We start from the raw sequence: 23978 nt of genomic DNA on the forward strand, positions 1-23978 counted from the left end.
CTTGTCTCATCAAATAGTTATTAGTATTAAGTGAATTAATTGAGTGAGAACAATTCACAAACTGAAAATTCTGGAATGTATGCGAGTATCAAAAATACTTAGCTGCTTGTCTTACATTTGCTTTTATTTCCCCCACAGAAGCTAGAAAATGGTTGAACACACAGTAGGAAATCAACAAATATTTGTTAATTAGAATGTCTGTTCATTCTTCATACCCCAGGGCACCCTTCACCTGTTCTGGCTTCTGGAAGGTGTACGAAGATACACAGAGCAGGCCCTAATCAGGATGGAAAGGATTTGATGACTGCATCTGTACTTTTCACAAAGATTCAGAGAGGTGGGTTTAGGTTTTCCTTTACAATTTTCTAAGAGCCTAAGTTGAAAGCTTTGTTATGGAAGATTCTCTGGAAAGATTCTGGATGGGGCTTAAAATTAAAACTTTAACACAAACTCTGAGATGATCTTTTCCTTTCTTTCAGGAACAGAGAATACTAACAAATTAGGACCACTGTTTGATAAGCCAGATGTTATTTCCTGTAAGGTTGTGACAAGTCTGTGCTACAGGAAAGTGAGAAACATCGAACATTTTTGGGAGAGCCTGTCTCAGTCTGTTTCGTGTTGCTGTAACAGAATACATGAGACTGGGGAATTTATGAAGAACAGAAATTTATTGGCTTACAGGTCTGGAGGCTGGGAAGTTCAAGATCAAGGTACTGGCATCTTGTAAGGGCCTTCTTGTTTTGTCATAACCTAGCAGAAGGCATCACATGGGCTCAAGAGAGGTGGGGAGGAGGCTGAACTCATCCTTCTATAAGGAACCCACTCCTGCAATAAAGGTATTAATCCCTTCATGAGAGCAGAGCCCTTGCGATCTCATCACCTCTTAAAGGTCTCACCTCCCAACACTTCTGCATTGAGGACCAAATTTCCAACACACAAACTTTGGGGACACATTCAAACCATAGCAGAGCCCATTTGATTAAAAATTCAGTTGACTTACTCCTTGGTTTTGTATTTCTCCACAGATGACCCCTCCTTTGTGTTCTGAAGAGGGCAATGGATTTCACTGTGGACAACCTTATTTTCCTTCATTGCACTGGTGGTTTGGGAGAGAAATTTGGTTAAAAGGCCTTAACACTGGCCCTGAGGCTCAGAGTCACTCAGATGCTTGAAGATTTCATCTTTAGGCAGATGCTGAAATGTGTGTTGCGTCTGCATGTGGTTTGGCTATTAATATTTGGAGTAGTCAGGTGAATCCTTTCAGTCAATCTCAGCTGGTAGTTCTAGAATCTGCATCTCATTGTGGTATAAAAGAAATAATGTGCAGGCTGATCCAGAGAGAAGAGATAGCCTCAGGATTGCCATCCCCCATGGGAGATCCTGGGTTCTGCACCCTGGCTGAAGCAACTGTTTCCTCTTTTTCCCATGAACTGGCACATCTCTAAACATAAACTAATGTGGGGGAAGCTGCAGGCTCCAAACTGAAGCCCCATTCATAGAGTTCACTCCATTTTCCTTAAAATGATGTCACAAGGGGTTTGAGAAAATCATATCTTAACATGAGCCACATTCATTGGTGAAAATTTCCCCTAAAATTTTTTTTAAGGCATTCATTGAAAGGCTTGTAGTTTTAAGGTTTTGTAATAATAACTATGGGAGAAATAGAAGCAAGTAAGATGTGATCCTCTTTTCAAATGACTCACCATCTGCAGGGGGAGATAGCTGTACAAATTAAATGAAGGCTCTAGACTAACTGTTGTAAGTGTAGTAATACACGTGCAAGTGAAGTTCACTCAAAGAGCAGAGAGGAAGGGATATGGGAGGGCTGAGGGGTCTAAGAAAGCTTCTTGGAGGAGGAAGACAATCTAATGAGGACTATCCATGGTGATGAAACCAATAGCTTCAGCCATTACATTTTAGCCATGGTTTCAGCACCAGATTGATCAATGAGGCATTTGAGGAGTATTTGGCAAGCCAAGTTGGAAAAAAGGTCCTAGAGATGGGGTGTGTTCATGATATTTAGAAAAAGGAGTGGCAGGCACAGTGGCTCATGCCTGTAATCTCAGCGCTGTGGGAGGTCAAGTCAGGAGGATTGCTTGAGCCCAGAAGTTTGAGACCAGCCTGGGCAACAATGTGAGACTCTGTCTCTACAAAATAATAATAATAATAATAATAATGATGATAGTAAAAATAAAAAGTAATGTGGCATAGTGGTGCATGCCTGTAGCTACTCAGGAGGCTGAGCTGGGAAGATTTCTTGAGCCTAGGAGGCGGAGGCTGCTGTAAGCTGTGTTCACACCACTGCACTCCAGCCCGGATAACAGAATGAGACTCCGTCTCAAAAGAAAACAAAAGACAGGTGACTTGTTTCAGTAATATTAATACTTGAGAATTTTTCTCCTCTCCTCCTTCATATCTCCTTAGTCTTTATAATTCCTGGTGGCCACTAGCAGTTGGGGACTCTGATTTAGGTACTGTCAAAACTATCTGGGTTTCAAGTAACAGAAGCCAAATTAAGAAAGCTCAAGCAAAAAAATATAGATTTACTAAGAATATGAATGTCTCATGGAACCCAGGGTGAGGAATATATTTGAGTCTCAGGAGGAAACTGCTCTCAAAAACTGGGAAAGCAACTAGGAGTCCAGGCAGTGCTCCCACTCATCTCTGCTTCTCTCTGAGCATCTATGACTCTTCTCTTTACACAGCAATTCTTTCTGCTTCTTAGTCTATATAAAAGATACAATTGTTCCAGAGTGTCTAAGCTTTTACCATGTCCTTCAAAATCTCCCATTCACAGAGACTATGTGGTTATCTCTGAGTTCCTATTTTATTCACATTGCTGGTAAAGAGAATCGGTTTAAACTAACTTAAGCCATGTGTCTTGTCTCTCTTTGGTCCAATACATTTTGCCTATAGGGTGGCTGTCAAGATCCTATCTTTGTGGGCAGACATGATGTTCTTAAAACATAAAAGGATTGCTCAAAGCCTGGCCAGATCACCCCCTGCCACCCTCAGGTCTCAAAATAATATGCCATCTACCCCATCCTAAGCTCCTGTTCTGCAGGTGAATCACAAATCATCAGTTTAAGGAAAGCTCAGTTGTAGGAAGAAATAAAAAGAAAAAAAGAAGTCTGCTGATTTGGGATGCCATCCTTTAAGAAAACAGTGATATAAGCCTTCCTTTTTAATAAACTCAGCTTTCACCACATTGAAGTTGTGTTTCTGGTTGTTCCTGCTGTGCATAAAAGGCTATTTTGCTTGGTATCAATAACTTCATTTTCTACCAGTCTTATTATCCTGCCTTACAGATGTTTATATGATGCTTCTGAACAAGGCAGGTTCAGGAAGGCCCTAGTAAGTCCAAACTCTTGATATTACACACAAGGCCATTTAAACTCTGACTCCTGCCTACTTCTTCTGCCTGAACTATTACCACACATCCTCTTTCAATGAATGTTCCGGGCTTTTATAACTGCTTCTAATCCCTGAAAGAGTGCATGGTGTTTGTGACTCCATGCCTCTGAATATCCTGTTTCCTCTTTCTGAAGCCTCCTTCCCGTCTGAGTCTCCTTCCCATCTGGACCTCCTTCCGATTAACTCCTATTCACCTGTTAAGAGCCTGGCTTACATATACCACTCCTTCCCTCACTTCCAGAAAGCTCTCCCTGAGAATGAGACTTTCTTTCTTTTCTGTCTGTCTTCTGCACTAAAATGAGATGATGAAGTGGCTTAACTCAACACAAAGCAGTGCTCCGAGGCTGGATACCTCCTTGCATGGCACCATCTTCCATTCTTCTCTTTTTATTTACTCACAAGTTATTCCCATATGCTAGACAATACTCCGAGCTCCCTTAGAGTATCTCTGTTCTGTTTATCTTCATATTTATTCCTCAGCAAACACACATCTTTGTGCAACAAAGTGGTATAGCTTGGAGATTAAGCACAAGTCCTCTCATGCCAGATGAACATGCTGGGGTTCAAATCTCAGCTTGTCCAATCCTTAGCTGTAACCCTGGGCGATATCCTACCCTCTACATGCCAGTTTGTATGACTATAAAATGATTATAATCATAAGACTTACCTGTAAGTGTTCTAATGTGGTGATTTAGCAAGGTAATGCATGTAATATAGTAAGCCTCAACAAATGTTGGGTACCATGCAAAAGCCTTCTGAGCAGAATTTCTCTTTTACTTGATGATTTAGAAGACACTCTGTTTCAACAACCAAAAATGTCTCATGCATCTTGAGGTCCTTTACTAAAGACACTGATAAAATATTACTCAGTAGATGGGCTAAAGCGCTGGTTGCCAGAAGGTTCTGATTAATTAGAGAGTCTTTCTCTTACTACGTTTTTTAAAGGCTTTGATTCCATTGCCCTTTTCCTAGATGGAGAAGAAATGAAAATCCAAGCAGCTTTGATTTTGCATCTGGGGATCTCCTTCGACCACCATGAGACTGTTGGATGACATGTATACCTGGAGCTCAGGCGTCCCACTCCCTGCTTGCCAGTCAAACCTCTGCCCAGTTCATCCCAGAAAAATGCTCATCTCAGAACAATAGAGGAGCTTTTGCAACGTTCTAGAACTCTCAATTTTTCAAGCAGAACTCAGGACAGAGGGAAATAACCTATTATTCTGAAAGACAAAACAGAGGTTAGGAGAGGAAATCTGCCCTGCTCAACACACACATATGTTTATGAGCTATAGGAATTTTGGATTTTTTTTTTTTTAAATACACCTATTTTCTAAGTCTGTGGTGACGGCTCTTCTTTCCAGATCTTACTGAGGGCTGTTCTCTAGGTGTCCCTACATCCTAAAAGGTACAAGAACTGAAGGCTTGCAGCTCCCCTGCCTCCCTTCTCATCCACTTTCTTTTGCTTTCTCACCAGTCCCTCAGGCACTTGGTCTTTGTTTCTTCTATTTTTTCATCTCAGTTCTCTCTGCATTTCTTCTCTCTGTATCTCCTCTCCCCAACCCTCTCTTTTCCTCTTTCCTTCCTCCTACCTCCTTCTCCCTCGTTTATTCAATAGGCATGTTCATTCCTGGTCATATTCTATTCTCAATTTTAGGAGTTGAGATGCATTTTCAGTTCCACAAAACCAGCCCCGAGGGCTGTGTTCATCATGCGTGAGCACAGCTTTTGTGGTCAGGCACATGCCCAGAGGGATGCTGGCACTGGAACACAGCAGAGCAGCCTCTTCCCTTCTCTTTAGAATTTGGACAATGTTGCTCCATCCAGAAAAGCCTGCATTTCCAGAGCTGCCACTTTCAGCCCTAGCCAACTGACTCTTTGAGCTCTTTATTTGGAAATCATGTCTTGTGGCTTCTCCAACAGTCTGTTTTGAAAGAAAGAAAAAGAAAAAAGAAAGAAAGACAAAAAGAGAGAAAGAGGGTAAGAGACAGAAGGAGAGAAAGAGAGAAAGAAAGAAAGAAAGAAAGAAAAGAAAGAAAGAAGAAGAAAGAAAAAGAAAAGAAAGAGAGAGAGAAAGGAAGAAAGAAAGAAAGGTCTGATTGCCACCTTCTGATTACTGACCAGGAAACACAATAGATCTATAAGATGAGGCAAATAACTATTTTAAATCTGTTGCCACTTTTCTAAATATTAGCATTAGGATTAAACAGAAATTTTTCATGCTCACTCCCCCCCCCACCAAAAAAAGAATACTAGGTTTAGGATCAAAGAGAGTTGATTTTGACATTCATGATAGTGTTTAAAAAAATATTTCAATTTGGAGAAAATGAGATAGGGGATAACTGGGTACAGAAGAGAATTTTTTTTTTTTTTTTTTTTGTGAAAGGGGGTTGGGTCTGAAGCTGTGCATGTCAGAGAATTTACCCAGGGGGATGGCAAACCTGCGACAGAGTCAATTTAGTTACAAGATCAAAATCTCTTGACTCACAGGAGACAGTGTTAAAAGGTTGGGAACAGCTACAGATCTGTTAAAATCATGCTTTTGCAGCAAAATCAGATTCTGAGTTGCTTTACAGGCTCTCCATTTATAAAGCCCCTTTCAAGCTGGCAGTTTTTTGGTCCAAGCAGTCAGGATGTTTAGGAAGCTGTTGAACCAAGGCATTGACTGCACACAATCCTCCTCCTCTATCCCTGCCCCAACTCCCAGCCCCTACCTAGGTCAGGTTCAGCTGCTTAAAACACAAAAGGAAAAAGTAAAGGCCCAGGCAAGGACTGATTTCCTGGTGCTTATAGAATGAGAGGTTGCAAAACTAATGCCCAGTGCTCCCTTGTTAATGTTAATAGCAAACAAGTTAACAATAGCTAATGAACACTTACTGTGTGCCAGATATTGTATCAAATATTTACAGACAAGAGTGGGCAAACTATGGCCCATGGACCAAATCTAATCCACTGCTCCTTTTTGTGCAGCCGGCATGCTCAGAATTGTTTTGACATATTTTTAAATAATTTCTAAAAATTCAGAAAAAGAATATCTTATGACTCATAAAAATTACATGATAATCAAATCACAATGTCCATAAGTAAAGTTTCATTGGAACACATTTATGTTCATTCATCCATTCAATGAACTGTGTTCATCTCTACCTATTATTTATGGCTGCTGTGGGCTACGAAGGCAGGAGTAAGCAATTGTAGCAGAAATCTTATGACCTACAAAGCCTAAAATATTTACTGTCTGGACTTTTACAGAAAAAGCTTACCAACCCCTATTTATGTACAACACCTCATTCTTACAAATGCCTTCGAAAGTAGGGACTATGATTATCCCCATGGCTGCAGGTGGAGAGGAAATGGGGGCTAGAGAAGTCACTGCACCTTAAGTACTTTGCTTAATTTCCTCCTTGAAAAGTCTCTTTTAATGAGACTATTTTAAAAGGAAGAACTTCCTTAGGTGCTAGGAAGTAGTGAAAAGTGACTGGACAAAGTCAAAATCCACAAGAGTTTTAGTCTACAATGAAAGTCCATGGTAACTACAGCTAATGTAAATCTTCAAAGTCATAAACACTTTTTGATTTATTTAACAAGTACATGTATGGAACTTAGTATGTGGCAGGTACTCTTCTCAGTGCTTGGCAAATATTAACTAATTTCATTCTCTCAGCATCCGTATGAAATAAATCCTATTACTACCTCCATTTTATGGAAGGGGAAACAGGCACACAGGTGTTTGTAGGTAACCAGCAGTCACATAACTAGTCAGTGGAGAGACAGGATTTGCACTTGGTTGAACTTGGTTGGAATGCCATTGCTCTGCACCAATGTACTATGCTGTTTCCTCCTCTCAGCCTATCATTGGATCATTACAGCAATCCTGGGAGCAGAAGGCTGCTCATTATTCCCACTTAACAGATATGGAAACTGAGGACCTATGAGGTAAATGAGAGGCCCAGGAATGAACACCTATTTAGTTGCAAAGCCATCCCCTGCTTACTTCACTCCACACCACTTTCTTCTTGCTGTTTGCCTTGAAGCCACTTTTTCTTTCAGTTTTTTGCACCTGAGATTCCTTTTGCCTGCAGCACTTCCCCTTCACTTTTCATGTGCTCAGTTCCTTTTCAACTCTCATATTAGACAGTCTAACCAAAAATAGGTCCTGCTTCCTCAACGAATAGATTTTCAAATAGCAGTGTTTCTTTCTCTTGCATGCAGAAGTGTGGGTTAAAGGCTGTTAGGCAGCTACACGGTCATGAAGGACCAGGCTGCTTCTTCAACATGGCTTCTGACTTGAAGTCCAGAAATGTTGCTGTAGCTCCTGCCATCACATCTGACTTCCAACCAATTAGAAGGAAGAAAAGAAAGTAGAACAACCCCCACTTTTACTCATATCCTGTTGGCTAGGATTTAGTCAGATGACCACAGCTATCTGCAAAAGAGTCTGAGGGAATCTAATCTTTTTTTGTTTTGTTTTGTTTTTTAAGACTTTATATCAGCTAAAAAGTAGAGTTCTGGTGGTGAATGAGAAAGAGAGGATGGGCACGATACGACAATTCTCACAGAACTTTGTATTTTTCCTTTATCACACTTCTCCAAATTGTAATTAGATATTTATTTGTGTGGTTATTACTCAATGTCTTTCTCACTGGACCAAAACTATGACCTTCTGACTAATTTCTGCTGTGTCCCCAGCACTTAGCAGAGAGCCTGGCACATTGCAGCTGATCAGTAAGTATTTTTTAAATGGCTGCTGTATTAATCAGGGTTTTCCAGAGAGACAGAACCAATAGGATGGATGAATGGATGGATGGATAGATAAGTGCATAGATAGATAGATAGATAGATAGATAGATAGATAGATAGATAGATAGATGATAGATTAGATGGATAGATAAATTATAGATTAGATAATAAATAATAGATGAATAGGTAGATGTACAGATAGATGAATAGATAGACGAATAGATAGATGAACAGATAAATGGATGGATGGATATATAGATGAATAGATAATTAGATGGATAGGTTAGACAGGCAGACACATAGATGATACATAGATAGATAGATAGATAGATAGATAGATAGATAGACAGATAGACTCTATCATGACGAACAGACAGATGGGTAGCTTACAGGTTGTAGACAGAGAGACACAGATAAGGTGTGATGCATAGATAGATAGATAGATCTATTGCATTTAAATAGACAGATGCATGGACAGGGTTAGACAGATAGAGAGATGATAGATAGGTAGATGTATAGATAGATAGATAGATCTATCAGATTTAGTCAGATAGATGGGCAGAAGGATAAAATAGGACAGATAGAGAGATGATAGATAGGTAGATGTATAGATAGTTAGAAAGATAGATAGAGATACAGATGTGGCTACCAAGATAGAGCTAGAGATAGAGATAGATATGTGAGAGGGGATTTATTAGGGGAATTGGCTCACATGATTATGGAGGCTGAGAAGACTCACCATAAGTCATCTGGAGACCCACGGGAGCCAGTGCCAGCTCCAGAATCCAAAGTCGAGAGAATCTGAAGCTCTGATGTCCAAGGACAGGAGTAGAAGGGTATTCTGGCTCCAGAAGAGAGAGAGCATTCGCTTTTCCTCTGCTTTTTTGTTCTGTCCAGGCCCTCAGCTCATTAGATGGTGCCCACTCGCATAGGATGAGGGTGGATCTTCCTTACTCAGTCCACTGATTCAAATGTGTTTCTTCTGGAAACACCCCCACAGACACAACCAGAAAAAAAATGCTTTACCAGCTATCTGGGTATACCTTAATCCAGTCAAATTGAGACCTAAAATTAACAATCACAGACGCCAAGCAGAGTTGAGATGCCAGAGGCTTATCCTATTTCCCCAGCTTTAAGCCAAGGCATAGGCAAATATCACCTTATCCTTGTGGAGTTACAAGGTAAGAGAATTCCCATGGAGTATAAAGGTGAGCACTCCTCTCCTGAACCCCTGGGTAAAGTTGTTTCATCTGGCCAGTAATTGCCCACTTGGCGGGAGAGACATCCAATAAGAATGTGATGCCTGCCTGTACAGATCTACAGCGGTGGCCTACCTTGGTAGCAAGGCGGCTGGTTTCCTGTGTGTAACCCTCTGCCCAAGTCATGCTTGACAGTTTCATTTCGTGATCCCCAGACAATAGGGAGTGTAACCATAAGTCCATTATATGGGCACAATTAGCACCAATCCTCCTAGTTTTGAGTAAGATCTCTGCTAGCCAAGGTCATTTTTCTAGCTTTCTCATAGAGGAATACCTTTTAGAGCCAAAAATAATTTTCATTCTGCAGAATGTTAATTAGAGGCATCATTTGTCAACTGCTCTTATGTGCCTGGAGCGTCCAGTTCCTGGAACACACATGATCTCAGAGCCCTCAACAGATATGAGATTGCCAGTGTAGCCAGTGGAAGAAACAAGGTTATCTTTTCACTAAATCATTTCTTTTTTTCTCTTGGGCTCTCGGGAAGGGTATATTTTTAAGATATTCCTTTTGATGAGAGGATGGAAGTGTGTGTGACAAGATCTGGTCAGTGGAGTGTGGGTAGGAATGACATTTGCTACCTCCAGGCCTGGCTTTTTCTTTTTCTCCATCTTCCCCTTCCTTGGCATGAAGGCCATGGGTGAAGATGGTCAGGCTGTAATACGGAAGAAGCCTATACCCTTTGTACGTACCTCCCTGGGTCTCTATGCTTGAGACATCTCAAATGCACCTTTTCAGATTCTCAAGGTCTCACTTGGACAATGCTCCAGCCACTGCTATGGTTGCCAGCTCTCCATGAGAATTCAGTCATGGAACTCTTATGTACACCAGGGTTTCAGTGGTGTTGGTGAACATATGGATGACAGACATGGGGACAGGTAGGAAAGCCTCATTGGGGTAAAGTTTTGATCCATGGGGATGGGAGCCAATGGAATAAATGCTTCACCCTTATTCTACAAGACACATAGTCTTATGGCCCATTTTATGATTTTTTTGAGTCCGCAGGACCACACAGCCCACTGCCCTCAGTGGCAGACAATGCAACAAGGCATCCTTGTGCTCACGTTTCCTCTACCTGCTATACTCTCCTTGCTTTCACTCTTGTTCCATGATACCATACTTCCTAACAAAGCACTTCCACATAAGCCTTTGCCTCTTCTCACTGTGGGACCCTGTTTAAGACTACTGGGTAGAAAACTGTCTGGTAGAGCCACCCAACCAGGAACATCAATACTGAATTTTGTGTAAGTGAGAAATTAATTTTAATTGTATTAAGCTATCAAAATATGGAGTTTGTTTGTCACAGCAGCTAATGCTAATTACCCTAATAGATTATTCTCCTTTTACAGATAAGAGAGCTGAGTTCAAGGAATTGAAATAACGTTTGCATAGTCACACAGTTATGTTGGAGCAGGGAGTTCAAATTAAGGTCTGCTAGCTTGTAGTGATTTGTGGTAAATCACAATTTTCATGATCCATTTACAAAATGGTAATCTTTTGGAGGATGATTTCTTCATCTTTCTATCTCCCTCCCTCCAACTCCATCTCATTCAAAGGCTCAGGCCTGTATCTGCTTAGCTGAGCTGAGTCCAGAAAGTACTTGTATAAGCAGCCTTCCCCTTTCCATCAACGAATGTCCATTGATATACTTGGCTGCTTTTAAAAAAAATAGGTTGGGTAGGGGGAAAGACTTCCTTTGAGGACTACAGAAATAAGTGAGTGTGGCTTTGAAGGGGTGTTAATTCCTAATTTGCCATATTAACATTGTTCAGACAACAATCGTTATTTATTATGTGATAAAAATGTTCTTTATTTGACACATTCAGAAAAATAGCAAAAAGAAAGAAAACTATAATATCAGGGGTTAAATGAATTATTCAAAATGAGAAGGAAAGTATTGCCTTTCCACTCCTTACAAACTCCAGCATGATCAGATTCACCTTCCAAAGAAAAGCATTGTTAAAAGTATGGAGCAAAGTCATTCCTCTATCTATCTATCTACCCCTTATCTGCCCATCCATTTATCTATCTATTCACATATACAATTTTGAGCAATTTGTTCAACTACATGCATTTGAAGACAATATTTGGATGTTACTCAAAATGGCTAAATCTTTTTCTGTTAATTTTATATCATTAAAATGTTTCAATTACCATATATTCATTAATGTATTCAACAAATATTTAGTGATCACTGTCTATGTGCCTGGGGTTTTCTTAGTGGTGAACAAAACAAAGTTTCTACTCTAGTGAATCATACAATAAAAATTTATATTATGATGTAATATTCCATCATATAGATGTACCAGATTTTACTTAACCAATTCCCCAAAGATGGACATTCTAAATTGTTTCAATTTTATCTACTGTTACAAAAAAATACTGTAATGAGAACATTTGCATATTTACTTTACATATGCTGCTGTTAGTTTTGTAGAGTAGAATCCTGTTAGCTTTGTAGAGTAGAATCCCAGAAATAGAATTATTAGATCACATGCAACATTTTAATAGATACTGGTAAAATACCCTCCACAATATTGTACCAACGTTTTAATACAGCATGAATCTGCTCTCCTCTCCCTACTCTTTCCTGCACTTAATGTTACCAATGTTGGTTTCTGGTTTTTGGCCCATCTGGTTAGTGAAAAAAATACCATTTTGTCTTGTACATTTATTTAATATTAGTGGAACTGAGCATCATTTGACATGCTTGTTGATAAAGGTTTTTCTTCTGTAAGTGGTTGCCGATAGCATCTGTCCCTGTGTCTGTTTATTTTTCCTTATGAATAAATATCGAGCTCTTACCGTTGTGAAAGTGACAGGTATATTCCCTCAGGGAGCTTCCAATTCAGCTGGGAAGATAGACCTTGACCAATGGTAAAAGAGACCCAGGACGCATCCTACGAACGTGTGGTACCAGGTTCTATGGGAGCACATAACAGTCTTGGGTGAAAGTGAGCAGGAAAGGCTTCATGGTAAAGGAGATGTTTCACAGTAGGAGGAACTGGCCACATGGAGGTAGAGACAGGAATTAAATTACAGAATGAAGAAGCACTAAGCAGGAAGGCGATTAGGAGTCTCTGGTTTGGCTTTATTATTTTACATATTTATGTAAATGTAATTAATTGCTTGTATCCACCGACTGATGAGAAACAGGTGATATTAGGATTATAATAGCAATTGTTACTTTAAAATAATAGTAACTAACATTTTTGAATATTTGGTTTATTCTAGATAATCTTATGAGCAATTTACATATTTTCTCATTTAATCCCTTCTCCATCTCTTGCACTAGCCACTCTTATTAGTCCCATTTAACTGATCAGGAAATTGAGGCACAGCTAGGAAGTAGTGGGGCCTATTATTTGTACTTGTACAGCAAGTATTCCCTGCAGTTAGCAAATTTCTATTTATGTTATATTCCCCTTGGTGTCCACTTTAAAACGTGGGCCATCATTATGCTTCCATCACAAAATTGCTGTGTGATATTGAGACCATTACTCTGAGCTTTAGATTCCTCTTCTGTAAAATAAATTTAATGATACTTAACATTGATAGATGACTTTTTGCGTGGGTCAGGGGGGAAGTTGAGTTATACTTCAGTTAAAAAAAAACAAGCTTCTAGCAACAAAGTGTTATTTATTTCTCACTCATGTTACATCTTGATTGGGCTGGGAGCTCTGTTCCCTGTCTCCTTTCTCCAGGACTCCCTGCCTCCTTGCTCCAGCATGGCACATGTGTCTAGAATCTCTGCAGCAGAGGCAGGGGTCCCTTTCTTCCATTCAGCAGTGTTACATACTCTTCCTCTTTCATTGGCCAAGGCAAGTCACGTGGTCGTAACTGAGCTCCAGCAGGCAGAGAATTGCAGTCCTGTCCTGGACAGGAAAGAAGAGGAAAAGAACTGTTTATGAACTACCATAATCCACGTGCCAGTTTCTGTTCTACCTGCTTTACTGTAACAATCCACTTACTTGCCAATAATCCTGTGTAGTAACTATGATTGCTATCCCCATTTTAAAGATGAAGTGTCTGAACTCCCATGTTCTCTGAAGCCCCATTCACAAGAGCCAAGATATGGAATCAACCTAACTGCCCATCAGTGAATGAATGGACAAAGAAAATGTTACATATAAACACAGTGGAATACTATTTGGCCATAAAAAAGAATGAACTGTCGTTTGCAGCAAGATGGATGGAACTAGAGATCAATGTGTTAAGTGAAATAAGAAAGGCAAAGAAAGACAAATACCATATTTGTTAGAGAGTAGAGTGATGGTTATCAGAGGCATAGAAGGGTAGTGCAGAGGGTGGATGAGAAGCTGGTTAACGAATACAAACATACAGTTAAACAGGAGGAATAACTTCTAGTATTATAATATTAATATACTACATATTACTAATGTAATATAGTATATCTAGTATTCTATAGAATAGTAGAGAAATTATAGTTAATAATAATTTATTGCATGTTTCAAAATAACTAGAAGAGAAAAATTGTACTGTTTCCAACACAAACAAATGATAAATGTTTGAGGTAATGGATATCTTGATTTGATCATTCTGGATTGTATACAGGTATGAAAATATCACATGCACCCCCAAAATATGTACAACTATTATATATCATTTTTTAAGATGAGGAAATTGAGGGAAAGAAAGATTGAATCACTTGCCCGAGGTCACTTGGCTAGAAAGTGGTAGATCAAGTTTCTACCCAAGACACAGTCTCCAGATCCCATACTCTTAAACCACTCTATAAGGTATTTACCTTAAGGTATTTAACTCTATAAGGTATTTACCTTATAGAGTTATTGTGAGAATAATAGATTAGATGGGACTTGGAAAATGTAACTTACCATAAGGGAGCATTAGCATTATCATTGTTGCTGCTGGTCCCTCAGTGCGCTAGTGTCAGGGAAGTCCTCAGGTGAGGAGACTGATTTGACTCAGCCTCTCCAGTGGCCATCTCCCACCCCACTCTGCCAGAAAGACACACGTTTTTGAAGGAGGTGTCACTGCCTTTGCAGTGAATGATTCCCACACAAACAATCCTTTTCCAGTCCAGGTCCCATTAACCTAAAAATCATAGGCAAGTGCGGTGATTAGAATGAATCAACATCAGGCGCTGAAGGGCTGGCTCTGTGAATACGTCATGTAGCACAATGTAAAGTGGGATAACACGTTGTAAATTAATGTTGTTAAAATGAATACTTGATAGTAATCCCAAAGAAGGCTATTTACCATCCGCACTTGAAGCGACAGGAGGCCTGTGGAAGCCAAAGCAATTTGCATTGCACAGAAACACTCAGGTTTGCTGCTGCTGATGAATTATCAAACACTTTGGCTTCTTTCCATGTGCAGTGCTGTTTAATGTTTACCTAAAAAGCAATGGGGCAGGAATGCGCTCTGTGTGCCTTGGGAATGATGAGTGACAGAGGTCAGTGGGATGAACAAAACAAAGGAAATCTATTTTAGTAGCCACCACTTTCTCTGGGCTATCACAGCTGGCTTTCATTCTCTCTTGAATTTTGGATGGACCATTCCATCCTGGAGCTGGGTGAACGGAAGCACTGTCAAGACATCAGCAGTCACCTGCTCTTTCTGTCCAAGCTCACTTTCCTGGTCCGGGTCTTCTGATGTCCTGCCTCCATTTTTTAGGTGTTGGGATTTCTATATGCTTAATCAGACAGCTGATGAATGGCACTTTCCATCAGTGCAAGTCTTAGGAAAAAATTATCTTTGTCTCTTTTAAAAAGTATTCACCCCGGGATGCTCAAACTTACCTTGGATACTTTGAGTGCCACATAGAAAATAACACCCACTGGTTTTGACCTCCTCTGCTTCACGAAAAGTCAACATTACCCTGTACAATAGCTTCAGAATTCTGCTGCTTATGTGCATGGTTTATTTACATGATAGGCCCATTTATCTTGGAATTCAACCATAAAGGAGACAATCAAAAGAAGGAGGAGAAAAAAAAGTTTAAAGAGTCCTGATGAGTTTACCCACAGTTCTGCTCCATGTGAGGCTGAGAAAGGGAATAGGAACTTAGTTTCCACAGGACACGGCGCTTGCCTCCAAGCTAACTACTTTGTCAGGAACCAGACCAAAAATCCACAATCATTCCAGTGTTAGAAGCAGAACTTTATGTGTTGAACTCACTGAGCTTCTTCCTATGGGATTCGGAAAACCACAACTTGCTTTTTATTTTAAGAGGTAGAAACTATACTCCACTGTAATGGGAGAGTCCAATAATAAATTAACATAATTTAAGCCCATTCTTTTAAACTTAACTTAAACTTAACTTTTAGCAGATTCCTCTTCCTGGTACTCCTTCTTCCTCCCTACCACCACTGAAAAGCAGAATCGTGTAGTCTAGAATAGGACAGCTCATTGTTTCATTTTTTTGTTTTTTGAGATGGAGTCTTGCTCTGTCGCCCAGACTGGAGTGCAGTGGTGCGGTCTCAACTCACTGCAAACTCTGCCTCCCGGGTTCACGATGTTCTCCTGCCTCAGCCTCCCAAGTAGCTGGGACTATAGGTGCCCGCCACCACGTCCGGCTAATTTTTTGTATTTTTAGTAGAGAAGGGGTTTCACCCTGTTAGCAAGGATGGTCTCGATCTCCTGACCTCGTGATTTACCTGTCTCAGCTTCCCAAAGTGCTGGGATTACAGGTGTGCTGGCCTGTTTGATTTTTATTTCACTGAGACCAGGGTTTCTCAAACTTGAGTTATATAGAGACCGTTTTGAGAGGAAAATAATTACCATGGATCCCAATGAGGATATAAAAGACTTTTATTAAAATGTTAATGTATAAACATAAAGTCAGATAGAAACTCTTTGTGCTTATTGTTTTAGTCAATTATGAAACCAAAACAAATTAGAAATTAAATACAAACATCATTGCAGATCTAATAAAATTCAAATTAACAATATTAAATAAATATGATGAATCATGTTGTCTGGCTGAAATGGAATCTTCTCTTTAAATATGACTGTTGTACTTTGGGCTTTGTTGCAAGTTCTCTTGGGGTAGGAGACCTAGACCATCGTGTATGAACAATGCTCTCATCTCTCTTTGGTTCTCATCACTTGGCATGAATTGATCATTTCCTATGAGTTTTTGCACTGGATCTTTCTCTGTTCTTTTCTGTAGGTAACACAGGTAGTAGTATTAGGAGCCTACAGGATAGCAAATTACCAAAGCAAAGTCTTTTCTGAACTCAAAGAGAAGGTGGCAATGCAAATAATCCACAACATGCTTCCATTGATTTCTTCTTGCTTGTCGCTGCAATTTCATGTGACAATGAAAATTTATTTTGGAGAGAATGTGTGTGGACACTCAGGGGCTGTGGACTCTAGTTTGGGTGCAGTGTTCTAGATGTATTCTCTTCATGACCTTCTTATTTCCCCACCAATCTTCTTCCTTTGTCCCATATACCATCAAAGCATGGTCAGTTTAAAGGATACAGTTGGACAATCAGGAGACCCGGACTCTGGTTTTGGTTGAAGCCTCAACTACTCTCTGACTGCAGAAAAGCCTCCTCTTAGGTCTCTACCAGTCCAAGAAAAGCCATCATTATCTCTTGCCCCAACTGGAATGGCCTCCCAACTTGCCAACCTGCTTCCATACTTGGCCCCCTCCCCCATCCATTTTTCACCCTAGAGCAGAGGGCAATCTTCTTAAATTGTGCATTAATCATGTCACTTTCTTGTTTTATACCTCTCCACTGAATTTCCAATTTTATTTACAATAAAATCCATGACCTACTATGCTGTGGGTCCATTTTTCACAATCCCCTCCCCTCTATTTTTGCCCTACAGCAGAGGGTAATCTTAAATTATAAGTTAGTCATGTCACTTCCTTGTTTAATACCTTTTCATTGAGGTTCCAGTTTTACTTACAATAAAATCTATGACCTACCAACCAAGCTGTATGGGATCCAATCCCACCTCTCTCTCCAGCTCCATCCCCCACCTCACTTCTTCACAGTCTCCATGCCCAGTCTTAGAGTTTCATTTCAGTTCTTCAAATTGACTAGCTCTTCTTTAAATGAGGTTTTTGAAAGGGCTTTTTGCTCTTCCTGAAACAGTCTCCATTTCTACCAGTCAACTCCTCTCTTGCCGGTTTCTAATAATCCTTTAGAGTTTAGTTTAATTCCTACCTTTTCAGATCAGGCTCCTCTGATTATCCTACCTTAGCTAAATTTACCCCCAAACCTTGTTCTCTGTATCCATCTTTTGTTGAACTCCATCATGCCACGATTTAGTTGTGTGACGTGGGCATACATTCCTCTTTGTGTCTGTCTTCCTCCACTAGAATGTCAGCTCCTTGAGGGCAACAACATTGTCTGCTCTTTTATCAAGATATCCCCCTGCACCTAGGACAGTGCAGGCATGGAGACTATATTGAATTATTGAATTAATATTTGTGAAGGAATGAAAGCCCTCCTTCCACTGGGTTTATTTTCTGGGCTTAATTTTCCTTAGCTATAACATGCTAATAAGTGGAGCTAATAACATCTGCTTTATTTGACCTCCTTTATTTAACACAGAAAAGCCAGTTTTGTAGTGAGGCCCTGTGCTTGGTACCAGGGATACAAAGTGTATTGACAAAAGTTCCAGGGGTCTTGAAGAGAGTCAAGTGCTGGAGGTTTGGTATCAATAGCCAGGCAGAAGGTGTGGGGAGTCAGGCTAACTGCCTGGAGAGCTCCACACCTTGGGCTCTAATGGTCCAATGCCCCAGGAGCCTTCTCTCTCCTGCCAGGGATGGTCTGGCTGCCTTTGACTCAGAATGGAGCGCAGTTTACATGTATTCACTGAAGGATCGTGGTCAGGTACTTAGCAGCTCTAAGTCTGTCTACCATCTTTGCAGTTTATCTCTTGTTTAACATAGCTGCTTCCTACTTTTATTCTGGAGATCCTGATGGAGTGAGTTTAGCTAGGCTCATCAGTTCATTCATTCAGTGCACACATGAGCACCTTCTATGTGTCAAGCACTAGGGTTGTGAATTTTGCTTCTGCTACCATCGAGACAACACAGCTCTGGCCCTAACATTGGGGCTTGGTGTGCTAGTGCTTTTCTGAAGTCCATCTTCCTTATAGAACTCTGTGACATCATAACCACATGGTGAGCTGGAGCAGAATTTAGGAACTCAGTCTTCTTACCACATTCTACAGGAACAGTGTGACATTGGGTGGGTTTCTTAACCTCTCTAAATCAAGGATTTCCTAACATGTAAAACAGGGCTATAAATTCCTGCTCCACCTACTTCTTTGGGTTCTTTTAAGACTTGAGATAATGAGCATGAGGGAGCTTAAAAGAAGCATAGAGCAAAATGAAAATATAATTAACTCGATGACTGTAAAATGCCAAGAGAGGTAAAGATAAGGAAACCAATGCTGATTACATATTTACCATGTGCTTGAGGCTTTGCTGGATGCTTGATGTGCAATACTCAAACTGTCACAAAAAGCCATTTTTCCTGGAGAAGAAACTGGGGCCAAGAATGCCAGGTCACTTTTTCAAGACTGTACAGCCAGTAAGCAATGAGGTTGGCTTTCCAACCAGACCTGGGTGACTTTTAAGGCCAATATGCCCACTGCTTCAGGTTGTCCAAGATGACTAAACATTGTGTATCATTGTAGAGGGTGGTTCAGCCTCTACCTAAATGCTTCCATATGGGTGTGGTCTGATTTCTTTAGGGTCCTTACCCGGGGACAGATAGGACGGACCTAAGATCAGAATATCTCTCTGTCGGTAACATTAGGTTTTTTGTCCTCCCTCCATCCAACTGGAAGTGTGCTCTAGAAATCATGGGTTTGCTGGCAACCTGGGGAATGTCTTAAAATATCCCTTTTTGGGATGGGTGTGGTAGCTCATGCCTGTAATCCCAGCATTTTGGGAGGCCCAGAAGGCCAGATCACCTGAGGTCAGGAGTTTGAGACCAGTCTGACCAACATGGAGAAACCCCATCTCTACAAAAATACAAAATTAGCCAGTTGTAGTGGTGCATGCCTGTAATCCCGGCTACTCGGGAGGCTGTGGCAGGAGAATCACTTGAACCCAAAGAACAAAACTCTGTCAAAAAAAAAAAAAAATCCCTCTCCTTTCAAACAACCCAAGTTGCCCCAAGTCCCAGTGGTAGGCTATCATCCTCACAATTCCAGAAATGCCTCCTTATCTGCTGAAAGCTCCAGCCCATTGACAACTGCTTTCTGAATTCCGAGGATGCTCCCTATCCTGTAGGTAATAGAATAACAGGGTAGAGGCTGCATCAGGAGAGATGAAGCCTGCAGCAATTTGGTAGCAGCTATCACCCCAAATACCCTGAGCTTCATCTCTATTCATTTCCCCCAGTGCTGTGGACGGCTCCTGTGGACTCCAGTTTATCTCAGCCTCAAAGCTAATAGAGTTAAACCAGCTGGTCAATTTAAACAGGAGCTGAAGCAGTGAGATGTTACTGTATTCTGAGATGGTGCTAATAAACTTTAATAGATTTCAGCTAACAATTTGGTATAAATTAGACATTGCACTGCTGCTGAGGTAATAACTTTTGGCACTAAATAACAGAAAATCAAGCTCTGTGATGTGCTTCAAAAGCACCTTCATCGAGCCTCTGAGATTCAGGCAGATTTCACTATTGATTACTGCTTACTCTTCCCCAGGCTTTAAGAAAACAGCAAACTGCTCCAAAATACACCCCCTCAAAGGGGCCCAGAATTTTTCTCCCACCTGCTCAGTAACTCATTTACATTAAAGAGCTCTTGGGCTTAAAATGGGTACAAGGTGGCTGCAAGACATCTGAGGATGAGTCAGGAGCCAAGATGTTAGACAATTCCCTTAAGAACACTCAAGCACTTCTTCATATTTTTCTGGAATCTTCCAAAATGTTCACCAGCTGAATGAAGTCATTTCCGTTAGATTTTGTTTAACAATGGTTCAAATGTGAGCTCTGTGATGAGCATGGGTTAGGCACTAGAGTCAATGGAGCATGTGGCAAGAGGCCTGACATGGCATTAGGAGAACTTTCTCAGGTCTTGGCTATGACATTAATGATCTGCATGACCTTAGACAAGTCATTTAACCTCCCTGAACCAGAGTTCCCACACTCAGTTGCCTTAAAAGGATGTGAGGAGTCAGGAAGTTTGAAAACCCCTGTGAAAGTGCATTGTAGGCTGGGAAGTGCTATCCAAACATATGTTGTGAGATTCAATAGGTTATGGGATGTTTGGGTGGTCTAGGGTATACTAGGGTTCTGAAGCTCTGTGACATCATCATGAGTCTCAAAAATGGCCAGAATGTTCCTTGCTGCTGATGCATTGGCCTCATCTGGAGGTCCTCTTTGACACCTACCCTACTGTCTCCCTCCACTCACGATCTTAGAACTGTGCTCAGGGGCAGCGCTACAACTTCAAACACTGGTCTTCACAGGGCTTGAGTGATTCTTTCAAGAACAGAACCCTGTGTGGAGGTTGTTGTTACTGAAACCTTTACCATATTTCACTGCATCTAAGACACATTTTTGTGTGTGTGTGATTTAACATCTCTAAGGTTGGGTTATGTTTCTTCATCATTGTCAGGTTGGAGTTTAAATAGCAGCACTTTTTTTTTTCCTTAGTGTCACACACAGTAATGGTGATGTATCTCACAATTGAGATGGTCTTAGATCTGATGGAATATGGAATCGTGTGCCTGTTACAAGCCAGGCTCTTGTCTGGATTCTATAGACAGTGGAACCCAAGACAGCACCATCCTCTACTGGTGTTCACAGCCCACCACAGTGGAGTCAGGTAAGTCAAACAGGAGCAAGTCAACAAGAGGATTTCATATGGTATTACATTTTGGAACAACATAACAGGAAAAAGAGAAAAGACAAAGATGATCTAGAGTTTTAAGCTGCTATTAAGAGGATAGTCCATGGGGGCGTCCCAGAGGAGGTGAAATCTACACAGGAAACTGAATGCTTGAAGGAAGGTTACTTGGTAAGGTCCAGGACCAAAAGCTTTCCAATGTGAGGGACTAGCCAGGTGGTCCCTACAATGAGAATTGTGTTAGCAGGATGTTACTGGTAGAGTCTTTATGTGCATAATTGTCTAAATATGTGCAAATGAGAATAGTCATAGATTTTCCCAAAAAGATCTTGTGCCTCTATCTTTCCTTGATTTTTTTTGAAACGAAGCCCACAATTTACCCTCATCAAGGATTGTCTTCGTTTCCTAGGGCTGCTGTGGTAAATTACCATAAACTTGAGTGGCTTAAAACAAGAGAAATTTATTTCGTTATAGTTCTAGAGGCTACCAGTCTGAAATAAAGGTGTCTGTAGGGCCATACTCTCTCTGAAGGATGTAGGGGAAAATGTGTTCTATGCCTTCTTATAGCTTTTGGTGTTAGCTGGAAATTCTTGTAATTCCTCAGCTTGGAGTAGACACATTGCTCCAAGCTCTGCCTCTGTAATCACAGAGCTTTCTCCCCAAGCATGTCTGTCTCTTTTCCTCTTCTTACAAAGACACCAACTGTGCTGGATTGGGACCCAGTCTCATTCAGTATGACCTTGTCTTCAGTTGATTACATCTACAAAGCCACAGGTACCAGGGATTAGGACTTCAACATATCTTTTCAGAGAACACAATTCAACTCATAACAGATATCCTAATGATACATATCAAGAAGAGGCCTTAATGGAAGTCTGATGCCGCTTTGATAACATGAGACCCAAACCCTCTCACCATCAAACAGATCTCCCACATTTTGTTTACTGAGAAGAAAAGTCATGACCCCATCTTCAGGGTTCAGGATCCAAATGCCTGGCTTTCCTGTGAGCATTTTCCTATCTCTCTATTGGCCTAGGTGATTTTGGTGATAAGGTAAAAGCTTTATCTTGGTGGAAGATGGTCATCATCATAAACCTCCTTACCAGTAATCATTGATTGCAACAATTAATGACACTATTTTTGGAGTACATGGATGGCAGCCACAGCCAAGTGAGAAATTTCTAATAACTTGGAAGCCAGTTGTCATCAGGAGTATCAGTATTAAGATAGGTAGTTCATTCCTCTGTCTATTCCTGTTACGATCTAATGCCACCTTTGAAAGCCATCATAAAAAAATAGCTGGCATTTATTGAGTGCTTATCATGTGTTAGGTATTATGCCACATGGTTTAAATGTATTGTGAACCCATTTAATTATTGCAATAACCTCATGGAGTAGGTACTGTTATTCCCCTCACTTTAAGTTGTGGGGAACGAAAGTTAGAAAAGCTTATGTGTCTTGCATACTGTCACTAAGCTGGTGGGTGATGTAAAGAAGATTCAAATTTAACAGGCCAGGCTTGAAAGCTCGTGGGCGTAACCACTCTCTCTATCGCTCTTCAATGAGGCAGCCCCCTCATTTTACACCACACAAGGGAAATGATGTTCCCAAGGTCACACAGCTGAAAGATACCAGAACTGATCAGAGGACCCAGATTCTTCTGATTCCCAGGCCAAGTGCTTGCTCTGCTGCCCCTTGCTTTCCCAAGGCTTCATCAACATTCACAGCCCTGTGAAATTTCCCAGTGTGGTGTCTGACCCCGATCCCTAAGAGCAAGCCTAAGATAGCCCATGAAAAGACCCTGCCAGCAGAGGCTGGAGCTCTAACAGTGCCGCCCTGCGCAGTGGACGTCAGCTCCTGTGAAGCTCAGATGTTGTTCAGGAATGTCTTGATCATTGTGGGCAAAGTGGTGCCCCTCAATGTAAAGTGTTTTCTGGATCTCTGTCATTGCTACAGAGCTAAGTCTGCTCTATCTCAGCTCACTACTGGCTGAAGCACAGTGGGGTCACTCTTCTGAAATAGAACTAGATTCTAAATCTGATCAGTTTCACCTTTCAAAGCTATTGGTTTCCTAAAATGCTGCCTCACAAGAGATTCTAAGACAGGTACCTTGGTCTCCATTTGGGGAGGGCAACAGGGTGGTTTGGGGTCAGGGGTTGGGAAGTAGATTTCTCAAGTATATCTCTCCTTTTGTATTTTTTTGAATGTTGTACCCTGTGAATATATGGGGTGTTGAAAAGAAGGTCTGAAGTACGACCTTCGGTTGGTGAGAAAATTCTAAATACTTTGTGACCAATTAGCTGTGTCTGCTGTGAGTGGGGATAAAGCAGTGTCAGTACATGGGCTGACATTTCTTACCTCTGGATACTTGTCATGAGATTCATAATTTATAGCTCATGAGGATAGAACTTCTTATTTCCCGGGGAGAAGATCGCAGGGCAGTTGTCAATGTTTTGCACATTTCCAGTTCTTTTTCAAAGCTCATCATAGCTACGTGTCACAAAATTGGTTTTAACAGCTTCTCAGCTATGAGAGGGAGCAATATCGCAGAACCCCGGGGATCTATTTCATGTCTAACCTCACTCCCTCTTGTTGCCTGCATAGAAAATAAGGGGTGGAATTTTTTGTTTCCCCCCAGGGGTGTCCTAACCTCATGCTCCCTGGTGTCACCCCTTCCCCTTCTGCAGGAATTAGATAGCTCTTCTTCAGGTTCCTCCCACTACTCAGGCTGCAGCCTCCAGCGGAGGCACACAGGA

The 23978-nt window shown here is 40.9% G+C and overlaps 1 protein-coding gene and 1 long non-coding RNA gene across 2 annotated transcripts in view; one reads left to right on the forward strand and one right to left on the reverse strand.

The window, feature by feature from the left end:
• Positions 1-702: 702 nt before the first annotated feature.
• LOC103880443 lies at positions 703-5394 on the reverse strand. Its single transcript, XR_641471.4, has 3 exons — positions 4082-5394; positions 1001-1096; positions 703-825 (listed from the first exon to the last, which is right to left on the reverse strand). It is a non-coding gene; the product is annotated as an uncharacterized LOC103880443 (long non-coding RNA).
• A 14085-nt stretch (positions 5395-19479) lies between these two features.
• Positions 19480-23978, forward strand: part of LOC108583479 — a 41229-nt gene continuing 36730 nt past the window's right edge. The window contains exon 1 of the mRNA XM_031658251.1: positions 19480-21201. Within this exon, the coding sequence (XP_031514111.1) occupies positions 21044-21201 (158 nt within the window). The 5' untranslated portion in view covers positions 19480-21043. The remainder of the gene's footprint in view (positions 21202-23978) is intronic.

Source organism: Papio anubis, chromosome 18, assembly GCF_008728515.1.
Source record: "Papio anubis isolate 15944 chromosome 18, Panubis1.0, whole genome shotgun sequence".
Taxonomy (NCBI): domain Eukaryota; kingdom Metazoa; phylum Chordata; class Mammalia; order Primates; family Cercopithecidae; genus Papio; species Papio anubis.